This window comes from Onychomys torridus, chromosome 1, assembly GCF_903995425.1.
Source record: "Onychomys torridus chromosome 1, mOncTor1.1, whole genome shotgun sequence".
Classification (NCBI taxonomy): domain Eukaryota; kingdom Metazoa; phylum Chordata; class Mammalia; order Rodentia; family Cricetidae; genus Onychomys; species Onychomys torridus.
Window position 1 is genome coordinate 79,772,900 of NC_050443.1, and position 21,059 is coordinate 79,793,958.

The 21,059-nt window shown below is 44.8% G+C and overlaps 1 protein-coding gene across 1 annotated transcript in view; it reads right to left on the reverse strand.

The window, feature by feature from the left end:
- Positions 1-223: 223 nt before the first annotated feature.
- Mrpl48 (mitochondrial ribosomal protein L48) overlaps positions 224-21,059 on the reverse strand; it is a 36,719-nt gene continuing 15,883 nt past the window's right edge. Inside the window, exons 5-8 of the mRNA XM_036175670.1 lie at positions 11,206-11,375; positions 3,457-3,559; positions 2,164-2,253; positions 224-657 (exon numbers count right to left, since the gene is read on the reverse strand). Of these exons, the coding sequence (XP_036031563.1) occupies positions 583-657; positions 2,164-2,253; positions 3,457-3,559; positions 11,206-11,375 (438 nt within the window). The 3' untranslated portion in view covers positions 224-582. The remainder of the gene's footprint in view (positions 658-2,163; positions 2,254-3,456; positions 3,560-11,205; positions 11,376-21,059) is intronic.

The following is a 21,059-nucleotide window of genomic DNA, read 5'->3' on the forward strand; positions in this document are numbered from 1 at the left end:
AAATAAAACAATTAGTTTACACCAGATTTCTTTAAAGGATGGATTCACTCTAATTGAAAAAGTATGATGGAATAAGAACATGTTTAGACAAGGAGAAACAGAATTCCTTAAAGATAGTTTACAGGATAACTGACACACACACACAGACACACACATACAGACACACACACACAGACACACACACACACACACACACACACACACACACACACACACACAGTGGTCACAGCAGCAGATTTTTATTAGGTGGAGACCACCCTAGGCTTTGTTAAGGTAAGTGGTGACTGGCAAGCACAGCATGCCACAGACACACAGACACACACACACAGACACACACACAGACACACACACACAGACACACACACACACACACACACACACACACACACACTGGTCACAGCAGCAGATTTTTATTAGGTGGAGACCACCCTAGGCTTTGTTAAGGTAAGTGGTGACTGGCAAGCACAGCAGGCCACAGACACAGGAGACACTGACAGTATAAGCATTCATTCTCCTGCTCATTCTGATCAAGCAGGAAGAACTTCTCCCAAACCGATGATGGCAAGAAAGGGCTCACAGTGTTTAGTTCAACTTGGCCAACAATTCTTCCAGTTCTGGCCGAGCTTTGAACCTTCCTTTGAAGTCTTCTTCGGTGTGCTGGGACAAGGAAAAAAAAATGGCAATCACTACAGAACTTTTGTTACCCATACACATCCAAAAATGGCCCTTGGGCAGCTCTGCACAGGGTCATTCACAGCCAGCCCTTTCTCAATGAGAATGTAGCATGACCCAGACTTGAATTGAGTACCAGGAATCATGGCTGAATCACACTTCCTCTTAGTGTGCTGAAACAAGACAAATATATAAACAGGGTGCTCTAAGTATCACAACAGAAATTTTCTAGTTATTTTTCTTTTTTATTTGGTTTTACATCATGTTGGAAAACAGGGCCTTCCACATACAAGGTAACACTACCACTGAGCCATATGGTCTAGAAACTTTTTTAAAATTATTTGTGTGTGTGTGTGTGTGTGTAAAGTGTGTGTGTGCATGTGTACCCACATGGAAGTCAGAGGGCAACATTTGAGAGTCAGTTCTCTCCCTCCACCACGTGGTCCTGGGAACTGACCTCAGGCTGTCAGGTTTGGCGGCAAGTACCTTTATCTGCTGGGCCATCTCACCAGCCTTGTTTGCTTTTTTGAGACAGGGTCTTGGTATGGAGACCAGGCTGACCCTGAATCTGCTACATAGACCAGGCTAGCCTCAAACCTCAAACTTCCTGCTTCTGACTGCTGAGTGCTGGGATCACATGTCCAAGGACTGTAGTATTTTTAGCGCAACCAGCACATTCTTGCCCCATACACAGATCTCTGTGAAACTGAAATAACCACCAGACAGGTGTGGACAGAACAAGGCGAGCTGGATGAAGTAATGACACCAGGCTAACATGACCTAATGGGAACTGTGTCATGAGAAGGATTGTCATGGCAATTAGACTTAACACCCAGTATTTGGCCTAATGTTGCTAATTTCTGCATGCTTCTCATTCTTTACCAGATACATTCAATGGAGCTATAATCATGCCTTGGCAGTCTAGAAAACGCCTAAGGTTATGCTCTGATGCAGTGGTTCCGAACCTGTGGATCGTGACCCCTTTAGGGGTCAAATGACCCTTTCACAGGGGTTGCTTAAGACTATCAGAAAACACAGATATTTACATTATGATTCATAACAGTAGCAAAATTATAGTTATGAAGTAGCAACAAAAATTATATGGTTGGGGGTCACCAAAACATGAAGAACTGTATTAAAGAGTCACAGTGTTAGGAAGGTTAAGAACCACTGTATTATACTGTTTATAATCTTAAAACATGTTTCTGCTTTTCAGCTACCTGAAAGGAGAGAATCTGGAGGTAATGGGCTCAGTCCCTAACGTCAGGATGCTGTGATGTAGGCCAGCTCCTGTGGTACACACAGCATCATCCCTGACACCTCAGAGGCTTTAGAATAATGGTCACAGGGCCGCCAAGCTGCACAGCTCTCCTGACAGCAGCTGAAATACACATTCCTCTGCTGTTTCAAAAGCCAAGCAGCACTGACTTCTTTACCCTCACTCTGAGCACACATAGGCCACCGGGAGCCTCTTTCCACACTGGTACCTACCTCCCTCACTGACAACCTGACTCCTTCTGGAAGATTGCTTTGGAGTATTTCCAAGAAAATCTCCGCAAATGTAGCACTCAGACCACTGATCTGCAAAGGAAGAAAGCTGCCTAAGAAGGGCGCTGAAGGCCAGGTGATGGGCAAGCAAGGCCAAGGCTCCTTGCTGCTTCAGTGGGGAGAGGCTGACACTCAGGGCAGGCTTCCAAGCCCAGGCCCTGCAGGACTTCATGCTATTTGTTGAGATGTTTGCTTGCCAATGTTCCTGTAGGCAGGGAATGTCACAAGCAGACCAATACTGATATTCTGATGCAATTCGGGTTTACCACGCTGGCCAGGTGCTGGAGTCAGGCCTGTCTTGAGAATCCAGAGGTTTGTCAGATGTGTGGTGGAAAGGGCACAAAGAGTACGATGGGGACCACAAGAGACATAACAACTTAACTCAGTCAAGGGAAAGTCAAAGAAGGCTTCAGGAGTGGATAATGTCTGGGTGAAGTCTTGGAGGAAAATGGGATTAAATCAGGAGACTTAGACAGTAGCGTTCAGTAAACTGTGAACTGTATAGCAGCATTAGAAAATCCGGATAAGCTCCTGTGGCTGGAGTGAAAGGGGCATCCGTCAAGGAACAGCAGGAGGGACGCACAATGCACTAGTGCTACAGATGTCTACTTCGGCCTGTGAGCCTCAGCAGCAAGTGGCAGCCACCTAGCGTACATCATAAGCAAATTACTACTTAAAGACTTAAACATTTCACAGTCACTTTAAAATGAGCATGTTTAGATTTGGGTATTGCTCCCTCAACATTCTTACTACCCTGCTGATAAGATTCTTTGGTGAATTAAAAGAGGAATGCAATGGAAATGTAAATAAAATTCCACACAATGGAATATTACATGGCCACAAAAATTAATGAAGTGCATTTTGAACAAGTATCAGAAGACAAAGAAGGACTAAAGACTAGGCTCAAAGGATTTTGGGAAGTTGTCCTGAACAATTAGTTTTCCATACAGTGAGGTCAGCGAATACACTGTGGAGCATCCACGAAAGTCCACTGGACAACCAGGTCTACTATATTTGAGCTCAGCCAACAGCTCAGGGGTGTGTGTGTGTGTGTGTACACCTAGGGGTATTGATATACAATGAAGCTTGGGAAACAAATGCAATCTCATAACAGGAGAGGTAGAGGAGTTTAAGGGCAGGAAGGACAAGAAGAAAAAATGTGTGACAAATGGAAAGAAAGAGGGAGGGTGGGAACCAGAGAAGCAAAAGCACTTGGGGATCCCCGAGAGTACCTACCTGAACCACTCGCTCATGGGTGGTAAGGACTGAGTCTAGGACCATTTTGTTGCCTTGGGCTGGTAGCCGCATCACCTCCATGCTTTTGGTGGGCATCGCGTAACTGCAGAAGAAGAGTTAGCTGTTGAGTGTCCACTCAGGCCAGCAGCACCCCATCTACCAGGGCCATCTGTGAGTACAATCACGGCTCCATGTCATATCTCCTGCAGCCAGTGTCAAGGTAAGCAGACACCTTTACCTTTTCCAGACATCTCTGAACTCTGAGGGAACACACTGTGTTCAGTGCTTTTCTGTGCCCCTTGACACTGACTGCCGACACAAGACCCTGACTATAACCCTGGTGGTAATACGTATTTGCTGCTACCGAACAAGAGCCTGTTCTAAGGGAATCCAGCCCAGCACTTAGGTAGACTTTGGAGGTGAGGCCTGATCACTGTACTTGCTTCGGAGAGATAGGTGTTACATCCAACAGTTCTAGAACAGCTCTTTCAATGTCAGCACTAGTAACATTCCAGACCTGGCAATTCTCATTGTGGGTGCTGGTCTATGTATTCCCACCTCTACCCACTGAATGCCACGAGGACCCCTCCAGTGGGACAGAATGATTCAGTCACTTAGGATGGGAATCACTACTGCCAAGTCTATGCTTACTCTGCTAGCTTCAGCAGACCAAGCTCTACAGGGAGAAGAGCCGCGTGTTTGGAGTCTGCCATTTATTAACAGTCTGAGCATGGGTACGCCACCCTCCCCGCTGAGCTTCACGAGTAAATGAGATGACAAGCTGATCCTGTGAGCACACTCTGAGGATCCGATATGGTGGTGAGACTGAACTAATGGCTATGCAGAAATAAGGTATTAATGTTGCATTCATTCACCAAAAAGCTCATCAAACTAAAGAGAAACGAAATACTAATAACGATGGGAAGTGATACCACACCCCTTTAATCCTAGCACTAGTGAGGCAGAGAGTGGATCTCTGAGTTCAAGACCAGCCTGTTCTACAGAGTGAGTTCCAGGACAGCCAGGGCTACACAGAGAAACCCCATCTTCAGGTGCTTACCGCTCACCGCCAGCTGCTCAAAGAGACCAGAAGAAGCTGGGGAGTTGGCTCAATCAGCAAAGTGCTTGCTGTGCAAGTATGAGGACCTGAGTTCAGATCTCCAGCACCCTTTAAAACTCTAGGTACAGCAGTGAGAGCCTGGATTCCCAGAGTTTGAAAGGTGGGGACAGAGGGATCCCCGGGGCTTGCTTACCAGCCAATCTAGTTGCATCACTGAGCTCGAGGTTCAATGAGAGACCCTGCCTCAAAAAATAAAGTGGAGACCAACTGAGGAAGACAGCTGCCCTCCTCCCCACACACACTTGTCACACCAGCACTTGGGAGGTGGAGGCAGGATGATTAGATGTTCAAGGCCATTTTGGCTACATAGTGAGTCCCCATCTGAATGAAGAAATGAGAAAACTAAGAATAAATAAAATAAGTGAGAAAGCTGGTCATTTCAAAGCAGATTATGTCTTTAAGTAGAATCCAGGTAACTTTTCTTCACTCCTCTGTGTTCTCTCTACTTTCAGTTCTCCACACTGAATGAAGAGCTGGTCAATGAGCAGACACAGAAAGGGAGGAGTGAAACCCCAGAGTCAACCCAGTTGCTGGTGCTCTCTTTGGACTCCCTCCCCACACAGCAAATACCAGGGAACGCTGGGGAAGAGAGCCTGTGCAGCATGCGCTAGACCCCACATTCAGTCCTCAGTGCTGCCAAAACAGTCACACACACACAAAGCTGGACTTCACCTTTTTTTGAAAATGGATCTGTTTCTTTAAGGTAAAGAAAGAGTGGCCTCACCCAGTGATACTGAGTGGTGCTTTCACACTCCATGAAACACAGGCTGGCCAGCTTCAGGCCTGGAAGCCGCTCCTTGATGAATATTTCCATCCCCCTAGGCAGCTGCTGAGCAAAGGAAGCAGCAAATCAGGAGAGAAGCCTCTTCCTCCCGTCTCCTGGAGGAGCAGCGGCTGCACAATTCAGACCGCAGGCGGAACAGAAGCTGGCAGGCTGCTCTTCTAGCCCAATTCCAACTCAAGGTCACAGAGATTCTCCCCACACCTCCATCCCCACCCCAGAGACAAAAATGAACTGAAAATCACAAGAAAACAAATTCATCTCTGAAAAGCTGGGTGATGTGAATGCCTAGTGATACAACAGTTGGAAAACCTCACCCAATGCAGAGAAATGAATCGGTAAAACAAACAGCTCTTTATGCTGAGCTATTGCAGCAAAGAGCCAAGAGAGAAGCCAAAACCAGGATGTCATTCATCCTGCTGTTCTAGGAAGCTTGTCCATGAGGGCTGGAACACAACCAAATCAAGCAGCATTTACCCTGTGCCTAGAACGTACTGCAGACTAGGCCAGCTCTTAGGACTGGCCCACTAATGAAGACAGAAGCAGCACTGCCTTACAGAACTTAACATAATACAGAACATAATCTGAAAGTCATTTTTAAATAAATACAAGAATAAGGAATGTGTGTTATGAAAGGAAACATATATATATATATACACACCCTTTATTTCTCCTGAATATATAGCACAAGGATTTAATAAGCTTTCTTAAAGAAGTAATAATCAAGATGACACCCAAGAAAAAATTGGGCTGGCTGAGGATGAAGTTCAATTGGTAGAGAGCTTGCTTAGCAAGCATGAAGCCCCAGGCTCAACCCCCATTCAACACTGTTAATCGAAGCACCTGGAGAGGGAGGCATTCAACTACATAATCAAGGCCAACCTGGGCTACATGAAACCCTATCTCAAAATAAAGGAAGAAAAACAAAAGAGGGAGGGAGGGAGGGATGAAGAGAAAGGAAAGTGGGTGAGGGCAGGCAGAAGACAGTCAAGCTCTGCAGAGTCTAAGCAAAGGTCTTGAAGTAGAATCCAGCCTTGAAGCAGAGAGGAGGGAAGGGCAGGATGGGTTAAAATAGGGGAAGGGTGCCAGGCCATGAGCACCTAGCAAGCCACAGAAGGTATTGGCTAATCCTAAGAGAGTGGGAAGCAATGAGGTGAGAAGGAATGAGGAGTGTCTTAAGTGGGGAAGGACACAATCATATTTCCATTATAGAAAAATTATACCAAACACTACATGAAGTGCCTGTTAGAAGAACTGAGAACCAGACAGGAAAAAATGGGTTCAAATCTAGGATGATGGGCAAACTTCAATTTCATTATTATTTGTGTGTGTGAGTGTGTGTGTGTGTATGGGTACAGTTGCCCGTATGGGTGGTTGTGGAAGCCAGAGGCTGATGTCAGATGCCTTCTTTTATCACTCTCCAACATAGTTTTTGAGACAGGGTCTCTCAGTTCATCAATCTCCACCTCCCCGTGCTGAGATTACAGTGTGTGCTGTCACACATGGTGTGCTGGGGTTCTCAGGTTTGTACAGCAAGCATTACCTGCTGAGTCATCTTCCCAGGCTGAAGCAAAGCATTATGTTGACATTGCACACTTTTTCATGTACCCTATTCGATGTTATGAATATTTCTCTTAGTGGTATGCATGTATCCATACAGGTAAGCTGTGTGTGTGCATCCTGAAAGCACTTTAGGACCTTTTCACCTAGCTGGAGTCAGAATTATTGCAAAGACTAACCATTATGTGCACTAGCCAGAATGTCTAGGACAGAGTCTACCACATACGGGAAAAGGGGTCCAGCAATAGTGTTTTATTAATTCAAAGCCCTTTCCCTAATTTTTAGAAACTATGTCCTACACAACTGGACTGTATAGTCACATTCAAGAACCTGTCAATCTTCAATGACTAAATGTTTCCCACGTGACAGGCCTTGCTAGCTGCTCAAGAAACAAAGAACACAGTCCCCAAGGACAAAGAGCACACGGTCAGGGAAGGGGAACTAATGAGTGCATAGCGCTCCAGGCCACACGGCGGATGTGTGTGCTGAGTGCTAAGGAACTTCCAATCCTCAGAGGCCTAAGAAAAACCTAGATCCCGAGTGCAGTGTTCTGGCTGAGAATAACGGCAGCAATGCTCCTGCCGTCGAGAGCTAAAGTCACAGCTTCTCATCAAGTCTCTAAGGCACTTTTAACGCTGCACTCTACACTATGAAGGTGTAAGACTCAAATCTGGCTTAAAATCTCAGACCTAACATAACTGAAAATAATCAGACAAAACTGATCTACAGTTCTGAGAACTTCCTGGTTCTGTGACTTTAGTCTTTCAGATCCTTGGTTTCCTGGTCTCTAAAATGGGAGTATATTAATATCAAAAAAGAAATGGTCATTTTTGTGTCCCCACATGGTATGTATCTACTTACAACCTTGTCATAACAACAAATTACCTAAGCTGTTATTTACTCTTTTAAAAAATCATCTCGGGGCTGGAGAGATGGCTCAGCGGTTAAGAGCACTAGCTGCTCTTCCAGAGGTCCTGAGTTCAATTCCCAGAAACATGGTGGCTCACAACCATCTATAGTGGGATCTGATGCCCTCTTCTGGCATAACGGTATACATGCAGATAGAGCACTCATATACACAAAGTAAGCAAATTTCTTAAAAAATCATCTCATTTAAAAAGTTAATTTAAGAAGGAATGTGAGATGTAGAACAATGTGGAAGTCAAACATTGTTGGTGAGGATTAAAGGTATAGCCTTTTTAGAAAAGCTTGCAGAATCTCCTATAAACCAAACATATATTACACTTACGGTGTGACCATAAACCACATTCTTACTCAGAAATGAAAATTTGTGCTCTCACATGAACCCATCCTATTTACAGAGGCTCTACTCATAACTGCCCAAAACCGCAAGTGCACTAACCCTTCAGTTAGGAAATGGACAAACTGCAGCACATTCTTCTAACGAAATGCCGCTGAGCAGCGAAAAGGAACAAGGTGTCTGATGCAGGCAAATATAGGTAAATCGTGACGATATTACTCCATCTTCAAATGGGAAAATGCTGCATTTTTTCATTTATATGACATTCTGAAAAGGTCAAAACTACAGGGAAAGGAACCAGATTAAAGTTAGCATGGACTTGGGTGGGAAAGGAGCCGAGAACTCAGGACAACAGAATGTTCTATATCTTGGGTATAATGGGACCGATTCCACTGTATACATTGGTCAAAGCTCACAGAACATGTTCACTGAAAGTAAATGATCCCCCAGAAAGTCTGACTTTATGTCACGATTGTTAAGGAAACCCGTATCAGCTGATGACATAAGTAGAAGGCAAGTTAAAAATAAACACAATGAAAACAAAATCCATGTCACAAATTCTAGTAAGGTATCTTGCCAAAGACTCCAAGCCTGAGGTCCCCTCTTTGTTGCAAAGATTAGAAAGTGCTAGATCAGTGTTCAGGATACACCAGCACCACTCTGAGAATGTCTCCTTGGCATAATTAAGTTAAATAAGAACTTAAAAGGGAAGCCATTTCTAATCAAGTGACTTACTGTTATTTAAGGCAAACCACAGGACATGAAAAGAACCTGCCCTGGAACAGGCAGTTAGTAAATATCACTTCCCCTCTCCTACAGTTTTCCAGAAAGTCCAGAGAATACATGAAAAGGAGAGCAAGCAAAAAATGTCTCATATATCAATGGAGAAAATTATTATGACTTCAATTCCCCCCAAACTGATCTACAGGCTCCACACATAATCAAAAAATCCCAATAGGCTTTTACATAGATAACAACAAATTAATAAAACTTTTAAATGAAAAAAACAAAAGACCATCATAGAAAAATAATTTAAAAAAGAACAAAGCATAATCAAGCTATAGTAATCAAAATAGTGGAGCATTAGTGTAAGCACAGACATATAGACCAATGTAACAAATCATTTCGGGGAACAGACACACACACTCTTGGTACACTGGCTTCCAACAAACATAATGAGATATTCAGTGGAGAAAAACAACTTCTTTTCTCACCAAATGGTATTGAACAACTGAAGAGCCATATTGGAAAAGAAAGGCACTGACTGGGTGTGGCACATGCCTTGAATCCCAGCACTCAGCAGGTGGAGCTCTGTTGAGTTCCAGGACAGCCAGGGCTATACAGAGAATCCCTGTTGTGAAAAAATAAAAACAAAACAAAACAAAAAACCCCACAAAGGCAAGGAGAGAAAAAGAGGAAAAGAAACCAACTCCCTCTTAAAGAGGAAGGGACAAGCACAATCTACACACCATACACAGAAGCAGGACAAGAAGGACCACTTCATGTGAAACTTTAAAATGAGGGCTGCTGGTAAAACAGCTTTGTGACTTTGGATCAGACAGTAAGTTATTGTACATGACTACCAAAATCATAAACCGTGAAATAAAAAATTAATAGTTCCAACTTAAAAAGCACTACACTATCCTCCTGAAGAAACACTGAAGAAAACAGGTTGGATGTGGTGGTCCACGCCTGTAATCTCAGCACTTAGGAGGCGGAGGCGGACTGCTACAAGCCTGAGAGGCTAACCTGGTCCACACAGTGAGTTCCAGACCAGCTAAGGCTACCACAGTGAGACTCCATCTCAAAAGCCATCTACTGACAGATGAACAGCTAAGCAAAATGTGATATATAATCAGTATTCAGTCTTAAGGAAATTCTGACATATTCTACAACATGGATGAATTCTGAAGACATTATGCTCAGCAAAATAAACCAGTCACAATACACACACACACACACACACACACACACACACACACACACACACACTGTATAGTTGTACTTCTATGGGGTAATCAAAAACAGATAATAAGTAGATTGGTTGCGGGGTGGTGGTGGGAGGGGCAACAGTTCCGGGCTAAGCAGAGGAAGGAAAGCAGAATTACTGCTTACTAAGTGCAGAACTTCAGTTTACAGGACGAGAAGTCACCAACATGGGCGGTGGTAACAACTGCACTTTACAGATGTGTATAATATCACTGGCATACACATTTAAAGAAAATTAACACGGGGCTGGTGACACGGCTCAGCAGGTCAAGGTGACCTCCACCGAGCCTGATGAACCCACATGGATGAACCCCTCGGACCCACATGGCGGATCGAGAGAACTGACTGCTGCATGTTGTGCTCTGACTACCATACTCTTGAACGCTGGCACATTCATCTCCAGACCTGCACATTCACAATAAACACAGGGATGCAATAAAAAAAAATTAGAAGTAGTAAAAGGACTATTTTTATATATATTTTGCCACAATTTTTAAAAACAGCTTGCAAAAGCGTGTGTGAACTTAAACAAATTATGCTAAGTGAAAAGGCCAGATATAAACAGCTATCCACTGTGTGATTCCATTTATATATTCTGAAGACATTAAAACAACAGGAACAAGGGGCAGTAAGATGAAGACCCACCGAGAAGACACCTGCCACCAAGTCTGATGACCAGAGTTCCATCCCAGGGACCCATGTAAGGGAGCAAAAGAACTGACTCCTGAAAACTGACCTTTGACCTCCATGCACATGTTGTGCCATATGCACCCTGAGGCCTATGTAAGCAGCACATACACAATACATAAGTACGTACATTTAAAAACTAGGCTAGTTAACTTATTAGTGGGAGAGGAGGAGACTGGCTGTACAGGAACTTTTGAGGTCAATGAGCTAGCTGTTCTATACTTTGACTGTAGCACATATGTGACGAAAGAGTAACTTTTATTACATGTACATTATTTTTCCAAAACCTAACTTGACAGAAAAGTGGAGCACAATACGCAGAGATATCCCAAACAAAGGCATCCTTCCTACCTTTCCTCAACTTGGATGGAGAGCCGGTTGCAGAGGCGGTGGACATACTGGGCGTAGCTTTCTGCCAGAGTCATGTCATAAGCAGTCAGGTGGATATTTAAAACACCATATTCATAATCTGTCCCCAGATTAATGGCTCTCACTTCCACTTTTGCTTTCTTCTTTTTAGGCTGAATAGAAAACAAAGAGAAAGGAAATAGTCCAAGGACCGAATAAGAAATTTAATCTGCCGAGCACGATAGTGAGCAGCCCTTAGGAGGCAGGGACAGGTGGATTTCTGTAAGTTCAAGTCTAGCCTGGTCTACATAGTGAAACTTTATGCCAAAACAAAAACAAAAACAAAAAACAAAAGAGAAGAAATTTAATCATAATGTGTTCGATTTTTGTTTGTTTGTTTGTTTTTTAAAACACAGTTTCTCTGTATAGTTTTGGAGCCTGTTCTGGAACTTGCTCTGTAGACCAGGCTGGCCTCAAACTCACAGAGATCCACCTGCCTCTGCCCCCAATCCCAAGTGCTGGGATTACAGGCGTGCGCCACCACTGCCCAGTGTGTTCGTATTTTCTAAGAGCAAGCTTTCAAGTCAAATTGCCTACTATTTTTCCCTCAGGTTACCCTTTTGAGATGTTAAAGTTCTCATAGGAAGGAACAGGCAGTTTCCCTTACCAGTGGCCAGCACAAGAACAGAGCAAGCACCATTTTAACAAGACTGAATGTGACTGTCTTCAGTTATTACTTTGTTTTGAGGCTCACCTCTCATTTCAAGTGCTGTTTCTCAATTTGAAAACCGATAGTTAGGCTATAAGCAAAAAAAAAATAATAATAAATAAAAAATAAAAAAACAACAAAAAAAAATTCCTGTTTCTTTATTCTTTTTGGTGCTGGTTATTAAACTCAGTATGTACTCTATCTCTTAGCTACATCTTCAACGGAAGATGCTTTGTTGGATTAAAATTACTCTCTCTCTCTCTCTCTCTCTCTCTCTCTCTCTCTCTCTCTCTGTGTGTGTGTGTGTGTGTGTGTGTGTGTGTACATATGCACATGACATGACACTTGAGTGTAAGGCAGAGGATAAACTGAGGGAACCAATTTCTTCCCACCAGTGATTCTGGGGATCAGGCTTGGCAGCATTTTTAGTATGTTGTGAAACAGGGGTCCAGGGTCACCTGATTTCATGAGAACAGTCAGGTCAAATGACCCAACACTACAGCGATGCACTGTCACCTCTATCATACACTGAATACCCACAGGTAAGATGCTTCTGGACTTGTATTCTGTCCATGCTTGTGTCAACATCACATTGTGTCAACATCACAATAATAACGGGGGATTCATTCCATCTTGCTGCTAGTAAAAAAAATTTTTTTTTGGTTTTTTTTTTTTAAAGACTATTGGGGGTTGAGATACAGCTTAGTCATAAAGCATGTTTTTTGTTTTTTGTTATTTATTATGTATACATTGTTCTGTCTGCACGTATCCCTGCAGGCCATAAGAGGGCACCAGATCTCATGTAGATGGTTGTGAGCCACCATGTGGTTGCTGGGAATTGAACTCAGGACCTCTGGAAGAGAAGCTGGTGCTTTTAACCTCTGAGCCATCTCTCCAGCCCATAAAGCATGTTCTTAATATTCAAGAGGGTCCAGGTTGAATTTTCAGCATTAAAGGAGGGGGAGGGAGCCAATCATGGTAGTGCTCACCTATAATCCTAGCACCCAAGAAACTGGCAGTTAGGTCACAAGTTCAAGGCCAACCCAGGCTATACTAGTAAGACCCTGTTTCCAAAAGAAAAATCTAAGACCTCTGTATCTTCAGCTGCCTCTGCACAGCAGTTGCCACAGTACTGTTCCTGACAGAGCAGCACCACTTTCCAGGTCGGCCTAAGAGAGCAGCATCCAGTGTGGAGAAGCAAGAGGAGGACAGAGGAAGAGACTTCCAAATACAGTAATCCTGACGACAGAATCAATTCCATAATGCTCTGAGCACTGAACAAAATGTTGTATGGAAGTGGTTAACACAGAGCAGCACATCCTCCTGACTTCAATCCTAATTTTTTGTTTTGTTTTGTTTTGTTTTTTTCAAGACAGGGTTTCTCTGTAGCTTTGGAGCCTGTCCTGGACTAGCTCTGTAGACCAGGCTGGCCTCGAACTCACAGAGATCTGCCTGCCTCTGCCTCCCGAGTGCTGGGATTACAGGCGTGCGCCACCACCGCCCGGCCCCTAATTTTTTGTGTGAGAAAAATATGAAGCCAGAAATATTAAGGTTTGTCTTCCAGAGTTACATAGCCAGAAAAGATAGACTCCAGGAACTAAAATCCAGAATTGTTGAACTGCAATAGATATGTATCTAGAGCAGGTTCCTCTGCTTTTCCGTGCTGGCCTACATTTGCCTGCACTACATTATCAGAAGATCATTGTGATATTACACTTCAGTTCTGAGCCACAGCACAGCCAGCAAAAGCTTAGCTGCATGTAATACCAGATGCTAGTTTCTATTAAAAACATTTTGTGGTTTTGTTTGTTTGCTTGCGCGTGCATGTGTGTGTGTGTGTGTGTGGTGGTGGTGGGGTAACTGGGGATTAAACTTGCACACGCTCTACCACTGAGCTATACCTCCTTTCCCTGGTTCATGTAATTTCATAGCACTCTCCTCCACCCTCCACATCGATCCTCTCCTCTATTCATACTGCTGGAGTTCAGTCTGTAGTGAATGCCATGGGGAATTATCAGAGACATCTGAAAGGGATGTAAGTGAATAAAGCTGTGCTTTGGAAGCCTACCCCAATGGCACAAGGATAAATAGTCAGGCAAGAAAGGCAGGCAGGCTAGGAGAAAAGTGCCAGAGGCAATGGTTACCGTCCAACAAACCTCAGCACTGTGGCTAGCCTGGTTTTACTGAGGCGGCACAGGGAAATGTGGCCGACCCTCCGTTCCCATACGATTGTACTCTGATCCTCCAAATGGACCACCAAAGAAATTAACCACATCTGTACAAGAATGTTAACATTGTTACCCTTTTTTTCCCAAATAGAAAACTGATGCTGGGCAGTGGTTAGCGCACGCCTTTCATCCCAGCACTTGGAAGGCAGAGGCAGGCAGATCTCTGTGAGTTCAAGACCAACCTGGTCTACAGAGTGAGTTCAGGACAGCCACAGCTACACAGAGAAACCCTGTCTCGCAAAATCAAGCAAACAAACAAAAGGCAGAAGAATACCTCTATTTTTTTTTCTTCGAGACAGGGTTTCTCTCTGTAGTTTTGGAGCCTGTCCTGGATCTTGCTATGTAGACCAGGCTGGCCTCAAACTCACAGAGATCCGCCTGCCTCTGCCTCCCGAGTGCTGGGATGAAAGGCGTGCACCACCACTGCCCGGCAAAAACAGGTATTCCAGAAGCAAGGTTTTGCCCACCTTCACTGGCAAAGAACTGACAGAAGAGTAAGTTCAATCAAGCTTCTCTTACAGCTGGAAGAGATCTTAGAGATAACTTTCTCTCTCATCCCGACACAGAGAGAAAACTCTTGTTTAGGGTTCCAAGAGTAAGGAAATGGCAAAGTTAAGTACTGTCTGTCTGTCTGTCTGGGCAGAAAGCTAGGCCTGTGGGCATGAGCCCAGGCTCTACACTGTAAAGTGAGAGCATCTGCTGTCAGTGCTGGGGTATCCTTTAGAGCAGGAGAGCTGGGGAAGACTTGCGTCATCAAACATCTCAGAGCTAACACCCCATAAACCACAGCATTCAGCTTCAGAAGTTCTAGAGATGGCACTAGTGAGGCTGGCAGCCGAGTGCCTGAGTGATTTGGTGATGGTTCTCGGAAAAGTCTGTAATGATCTGGGGAGGGGGGGGTGCATGCTCAGTGGGTGCATGCATGTTTATACTTCAGTGTCAAACACTGGAGACACAGTTTCCTCATTTGGAACAGCAAAATTGTGGTGAAGGTGTAAGCAACCACAGGGACCTTTGATGAGTTTCTATAAAATGTAAATAGCGTTGATGTTAGATGGGTTCTGACCATCTTTAGTTTAAATACTAGCTCTGGAAATCACCAGTCACTTGGTAAGTTAATAATCCAAGTCTCTGATTCCTTAAACTATATCTTTAACAACCAGTATATTATAAGAATTAAATTGAATATATCAGCTTTAATACTATAAAAATAAAATGTTTGTAAAGCCCAGTAGTTATAGCACCTGCTTAAAAAATTATTTTGCATGATATTTTGTTGCTGCTTTTCTTTGAGACAGAGTCTCACTATGTATCCCTAGCTGACCTGGAATTCACTCTGTAGACCAGGCTGGCCTCGAACTCACAAGAGATCCCACCTGCCTCTGCCTCCCAAATGCTGGGATTAAAGGTGTGCACCCCCACCACTGGCACCTTAAATATATTATTTTCAGTATTTCTCTGTGTAGCCTTGGCTGTCCTAGAACTCTGTATGTAGACCAGGTTGGCCTTGAACTCACAGAGACCCTGCCTCCTGAGTGCTGGGATTAAGGTGTACACCACCACCACCTGGCACCTTGAATATATTCTTAATATATTAAGGAGCATGTTGACTACCTCCCCATCACCTCCTGACAGCTAGCCTGTGAATATGGTGGTTCAGGAAGGAGCGGTCATCACAGTCAGTGCAAGAAGCGGGATGAGAAGTGTGGCAGAACAAATGATGAGATACTGATATCTATATGAAAGAGAAAGGAACTTCTCTCTTGTTGAAGCCCTTGCTGTGGGCCTACGATGGCAGGCGGATCATTAACTCAATTCATGTAATAGGTGCTGTGTCTCATTCTTCCTTTTATTTCTAGAGCCAATAATATTAAATTCAGAATTGAACCGCCTGGATTCTGGGAACGTACTAGCCCCACATTCCCAGACACATCACTATCTCTTCATCAGTCAGTCTCCTCTCTGGCCTGGTTACCTCTCAGAATAGCTACTGAATCAAAAGATGGAGTGTTCAAAGTAGCCCTGAGGCTAAAATTGCAGAGTCTAGAAGAATTGTGTTCATCTTTGAAACTCCATGTAATGCTGCACTGTACATAACAAGCAGACTTCACTAGAAGCAAATATGGTTTTTATAAAAAGCCCTCTGCACCGCAAAAAAATCCATATCAAATTTTATTTGTGAAACATTTTTTTCTTTTCTTTTCTTTTGGTTTTTCAAAACAGGGTTTCTTTGTGCAGCCCTGGCTGTCCTGGGACTCTCTCTGTAGACGAGGCTGGCCTTACATTCATAGACATCCACCTGCCTCTGCCTCCTGAGTGCTGGGATTAAAGGCGTGTGCCACCACTGCCTGGCTGAAACTTTATTTTCAACAAGTAAAACAGAGAGGTGAAAAATTGGGGATTCAGGAAATCCCTGTTTATTCATTTGGTATGTTTGCAATGGGGCAGACTGCTATTAATAGACTTAGATAGGGAATGACTCCAGGACACCAGTATCCAGTGAACAGGGTTTGTAAAGCACTGTGACAATGAGTGTGAAAGCACTTTGAAAACTGAAAGGCATCTTTACTGCTATTCATCTCAAGTCTGAAAATCAATATGGTTATAATTTGAAAGAATAAGTGAGGTAGGGCAAGACTCCTAGTGATCTGGAGACCAGAGGCCTCTCTGACTCTGGAAAATCCCTAGGTAACTATTTCATGTTCTGGGTAGCTCAGTGTTACAAGGTACCCCAAGCAACTAGATACTCTCAGATGTCTGTTACCCACCCAGTACTAATAATACTGATGGCATTTAACAAATCTCTATTGTGCCGACTCCCATAACTTCTCCAATGACTCTTACAGGAAACATCATTTCTTTTACATATTGATGTATCTGAAATTGACAGGTAAAATTGTACTTCAACATGTACATACACATATATTCATACGTACATGACAGGATTGCTTGTGCATCTCTGCTCTCTTAATGTAATCCTCCAGTAGAGCATCACCACATGTATTTAGTTAGACCTGAGAACTTTCTCAGCTAACTGCCTTGCAGGACCAAGTCCTACTCACCTGAGCATCAATGTTCAGCACAGAGCAGGCACACAGTAGATAATCAACGATGGCATTTCTTTTCACTGAGTTACAAGGAGCAGACTTAAGGGGGAACATGGGTCCTAATATAAAACAAGCCTCCCCAAGGCACTCCTGTAACCCATGTCTAGACCTGCAGTCACCAGATCAACAAAAGCAATCTTGTTTCCAGTCAGCTACAACTATTCACTGTAAAGTATTCCAACTTGTTGATTTTTCTAGAAATGACTGCAGTCTCCTCAGACGTAAGGCCATGAGTACTGATCTATATCTAAAGATGCTTAAACAAAATAAAGATGTCAAAAATAGGAGTCACTTCTTTTGTGTCAACAGTAAAAACAGCATAAAGTTTCCTAGAGAAAAGGTATCTTGATCGCTAAAGTCCACTGGGTAAAGACTGAAATCAACTGAGTTATGAGAGTCACAACTTTCTCTCCTGCCCCAAAGCCTGGAAAGCCATTTATGCTGCCTCTGATATTATCCTCCTTTACCTTCTTTACAATTCTAATTGCTAAGCTGCTACTACCTCAAGATTGGAAGCTAGACAACAGCTAAGGGCAAGTGAGTGAGTGAGAATCAGTAAATTAGACAGTTGTGAAGCGCTCTCTCTCTCTCTCTCTCTCTCTCTCTCTCTCTCTCTCTCTGTGTGTGTGTGTGTGTGTGTGTGTGTGTGTGTGTGTGTGTGTTAGTTCTCTCCTTCTACAATGTGTTCCAGGGAGCAGTCAGCTTGTGCAGCAGGCACCATTACCCACGGAGCCACCTCAGCAGTCAGACTATTATTATTATTTTAAATAATAAAGTGGTGAGTAAAGAAACTTTATTGGTACCATATGCACACAAATTTGTTTGTAGAACAACAAAAAGGTGGCTAACAGAGAAATAAAGGGACTTTGATTGTACTGTAACATAAATTGACAGGATTATGGACTGTGTGAGAGCCCATTCAGCTTAGTGATATAACACGATTGACCTTAGTGGTTGGTGCTGCTTCTTGTAATTCTGATCTACAGTTAACAGCTGGAACGGGGTCTCCCCAACAGCTAGACTATTATTACTTTTAACCTGTCAAAGAAAAATCACACCAAAAGAATCTGACGCATTTAAAATTCAACAGAAGAATACAAGGCATTTGGAGAAAGCTGAGTTTGACAAAGTACGTGCTGAGTGCAGACCTGTGCCCTGGAAGGTGATCCCTCACTGTCCTAAGTCAAGTTGAGTCTTGCAGGATAAGAAAACAGAGATGAGTGCAATGAAGAGGGATGGTACGTGCAGAGGCACACATGGGTGTGTGAGAAAGTATGCAGAAGATCACCAAGAGAGAGGCTGGCCTGTGGTGTAAGAGGGGTTCTCATTGGTTTGTCACCTCTCTCCTGTGTGCCTCCCCAGATCACGGTGTTCCCTCCCCTGTGCCTCCCCAGATCACGGTGTTCCCTCCCCTGTGCCTCCCCAGATCACAGTGTTACCTCCTGTGTGCCTCCCCAGATCACAGTGTTACCTCCCCTGTGTGTCTCCCCAGATCACGGTGTTACCTCCCTCCTGTGTGCCTCCCCAGATCACGGTGTTATCTCCCTCCTGTGTGCCTCCCCAGATCACGGTGTTACCTCCCTCCTGTGTGCCTCCCCAGATCACGGTGTTACCTCCCTCCTGTGTGCCTCCCCAGATCACGGTGTTCCCTCTCTCCTGTGTGCCTCCCCAGATCACGGTGTTCCCTCCCCTGTGCCTCCCCAGATCACGGTGTTCCCGCTCTCCTGTGTGCCTCTCCAGATCACGGTGTCCCCTCTCTCATGTGTGCCTCCCCAGATCACGGTGTTACCTCCCCTGTGTGCCTCCCCAGATCACAGTGTTCCCTCCCTCCTGTGTGCCTCTCCAGATCATGGTGTTACCTCCCCTGTGTCTCCCCAGATCACAGTGTTCCCTCTCTCCTGTGTGCCTCCCCAGATCATGGTGTTACCTCCCCTGTGTCTCCCCAGATCACAGTGTTCCCTCTCTCCTGTGTGCCTCCCCAGATCATGGTGTTACCTCCCCTGTGTCTCCCTAGATCACGGTGTTCCCTCTCTCCTGTGTGCCTCCCCAGATCACGGTGTTCCCTCTCTCCTGTGTGCCTCCCCAGATCACGGTGTTCCCTCTCTCCTGTGTGCCTCCCCAGATCACGGTGTTACCTCTCTCCTGTGTGTCTCCCCAGTTCAAGGTGTTACCTCCCTCCTGTGTGCCTCCCCAGATCACGGTGTTACCTCCCTTCTGTGTGTCTCCCCAGTTCAAGGTGTTACCTCCTGTGTGCCTCCCCAGATCACAGTGTTCCCTCTCTCCTGTGTGCCTCCCCAGATCACAGTGTTACCTCCCTCCTGTGTGCCTCCCCAGATCACGGTGTTACCTCCCTCCTGTGTGCCTCCCCAGTTCACGGTGTTACCTCCTGTGTGCCTCCCCAGATCACAGTGTTCCTGCTCTCCTGTGTGCCTCCCCAGATCACGGTGTTACCTCCCTCCTGTGTGCCTCCCCAGTTCCCGGTGTTACCTCCTGTGTGCCTCCCCAGATCACGGTGCTACCTCCTGTGTGCCTCCCCAGATCACGGTACTACCTCCTGTTTGCCTCCCCAGAAGCTTCATTCTATCATCCCTGATTCCCTCCTCAGGGACAAGGACACATGATTAGGGTGGAAACCAAGTGAAGAGTTATAAATTGGGTCAAGAAGCACTGACAAGAGGAGGTGAACTAGATGCCCCCTTCTTTCCAAAAGGTTCAAAAGTCAGAAGGCGGCTGGAATAATGGAACACTATAATCCCAGCATTCAGGAGGCAGAGGAGGCAGGTGGATCCCTGTGAGTTTTGGACTCTGTCTCAAAACAACTCTAAAGAAACAAACGCCTCAGAAGGCTGAGAAGTGCATTTGAAAGGAGGGAAGGGAGAACATAAGTAAAAACGAGACAAAGGCACTTCAAACATGAGTGTGAAAACTGACTAACATCTCCTTGGGGACATTAGACTCCAAGAGGATGAGAAGACACCAGGAAAGGAAAAAATGGGGACCTGCCTGCCTACTGTTTGCTGTTGTTTGTGTGTGTGTGTTTTCTCTCTTGCCTCGAGTTTCAAGGAGACCACACAGGGATGCTAGTCTCCCTAGGCCAGGTCCCCAGAGGGGTGAAAAGCAACAAGCCTGCAGGACAGGACGAAATCTCTGGAAGCCCCAGATGAAAGCTTTCACTGTGCTGTCCTGAAGAACAGAGGCTCCTAGGGCAGCTCCCACCACCATCCAGCACACTGTGCTAGCCACGGTGGGCACTGTGGTCCTGAGGGCCTACAGCCCTGAGCAGGCAGCACGACTCCCTCCACACAACCAGGTTGTCTGGAGCCAGCTGCTGCCAGTTGTAGGCTGTCTGCACCTCTGCTTTATGAAGCCTCAGGGCAGCTCCCATAACCACATTTCAACTCCACTGGATCAGTATTTATTGTCCCTGCTTGATGCCATGCCCTATGCTGGACACAGAGGATACAAAGAAAAGAGATACATGTCCTGTACCCTTAGGTATCTCGAAATCTAGAAGAGGAGAGAGCCATCAAAACAGACAGTCACAGACAGTAAGTCCTGAGACACAGAGAACACAAGGAACTATGGCAGCCACGGAAGGACAAATAATTCCATGTAGGAAATCCAAGAAGGTTTCTCTGAGGGATGATTCATTTCTGCCCCAGTTTAAAGGCTGAAGACAGCCAGGGGTGGTGGTGCATGGCTGTAACCCCCGTCCGGGAAGACTACGGCAGGAGAATCCTAAGTTTAAAAAAAAAAAAAGACTGGGAAGTTTTTTAAATGAAGAAGGGGAGCAGTACAGGAGAGGCCTCGAAA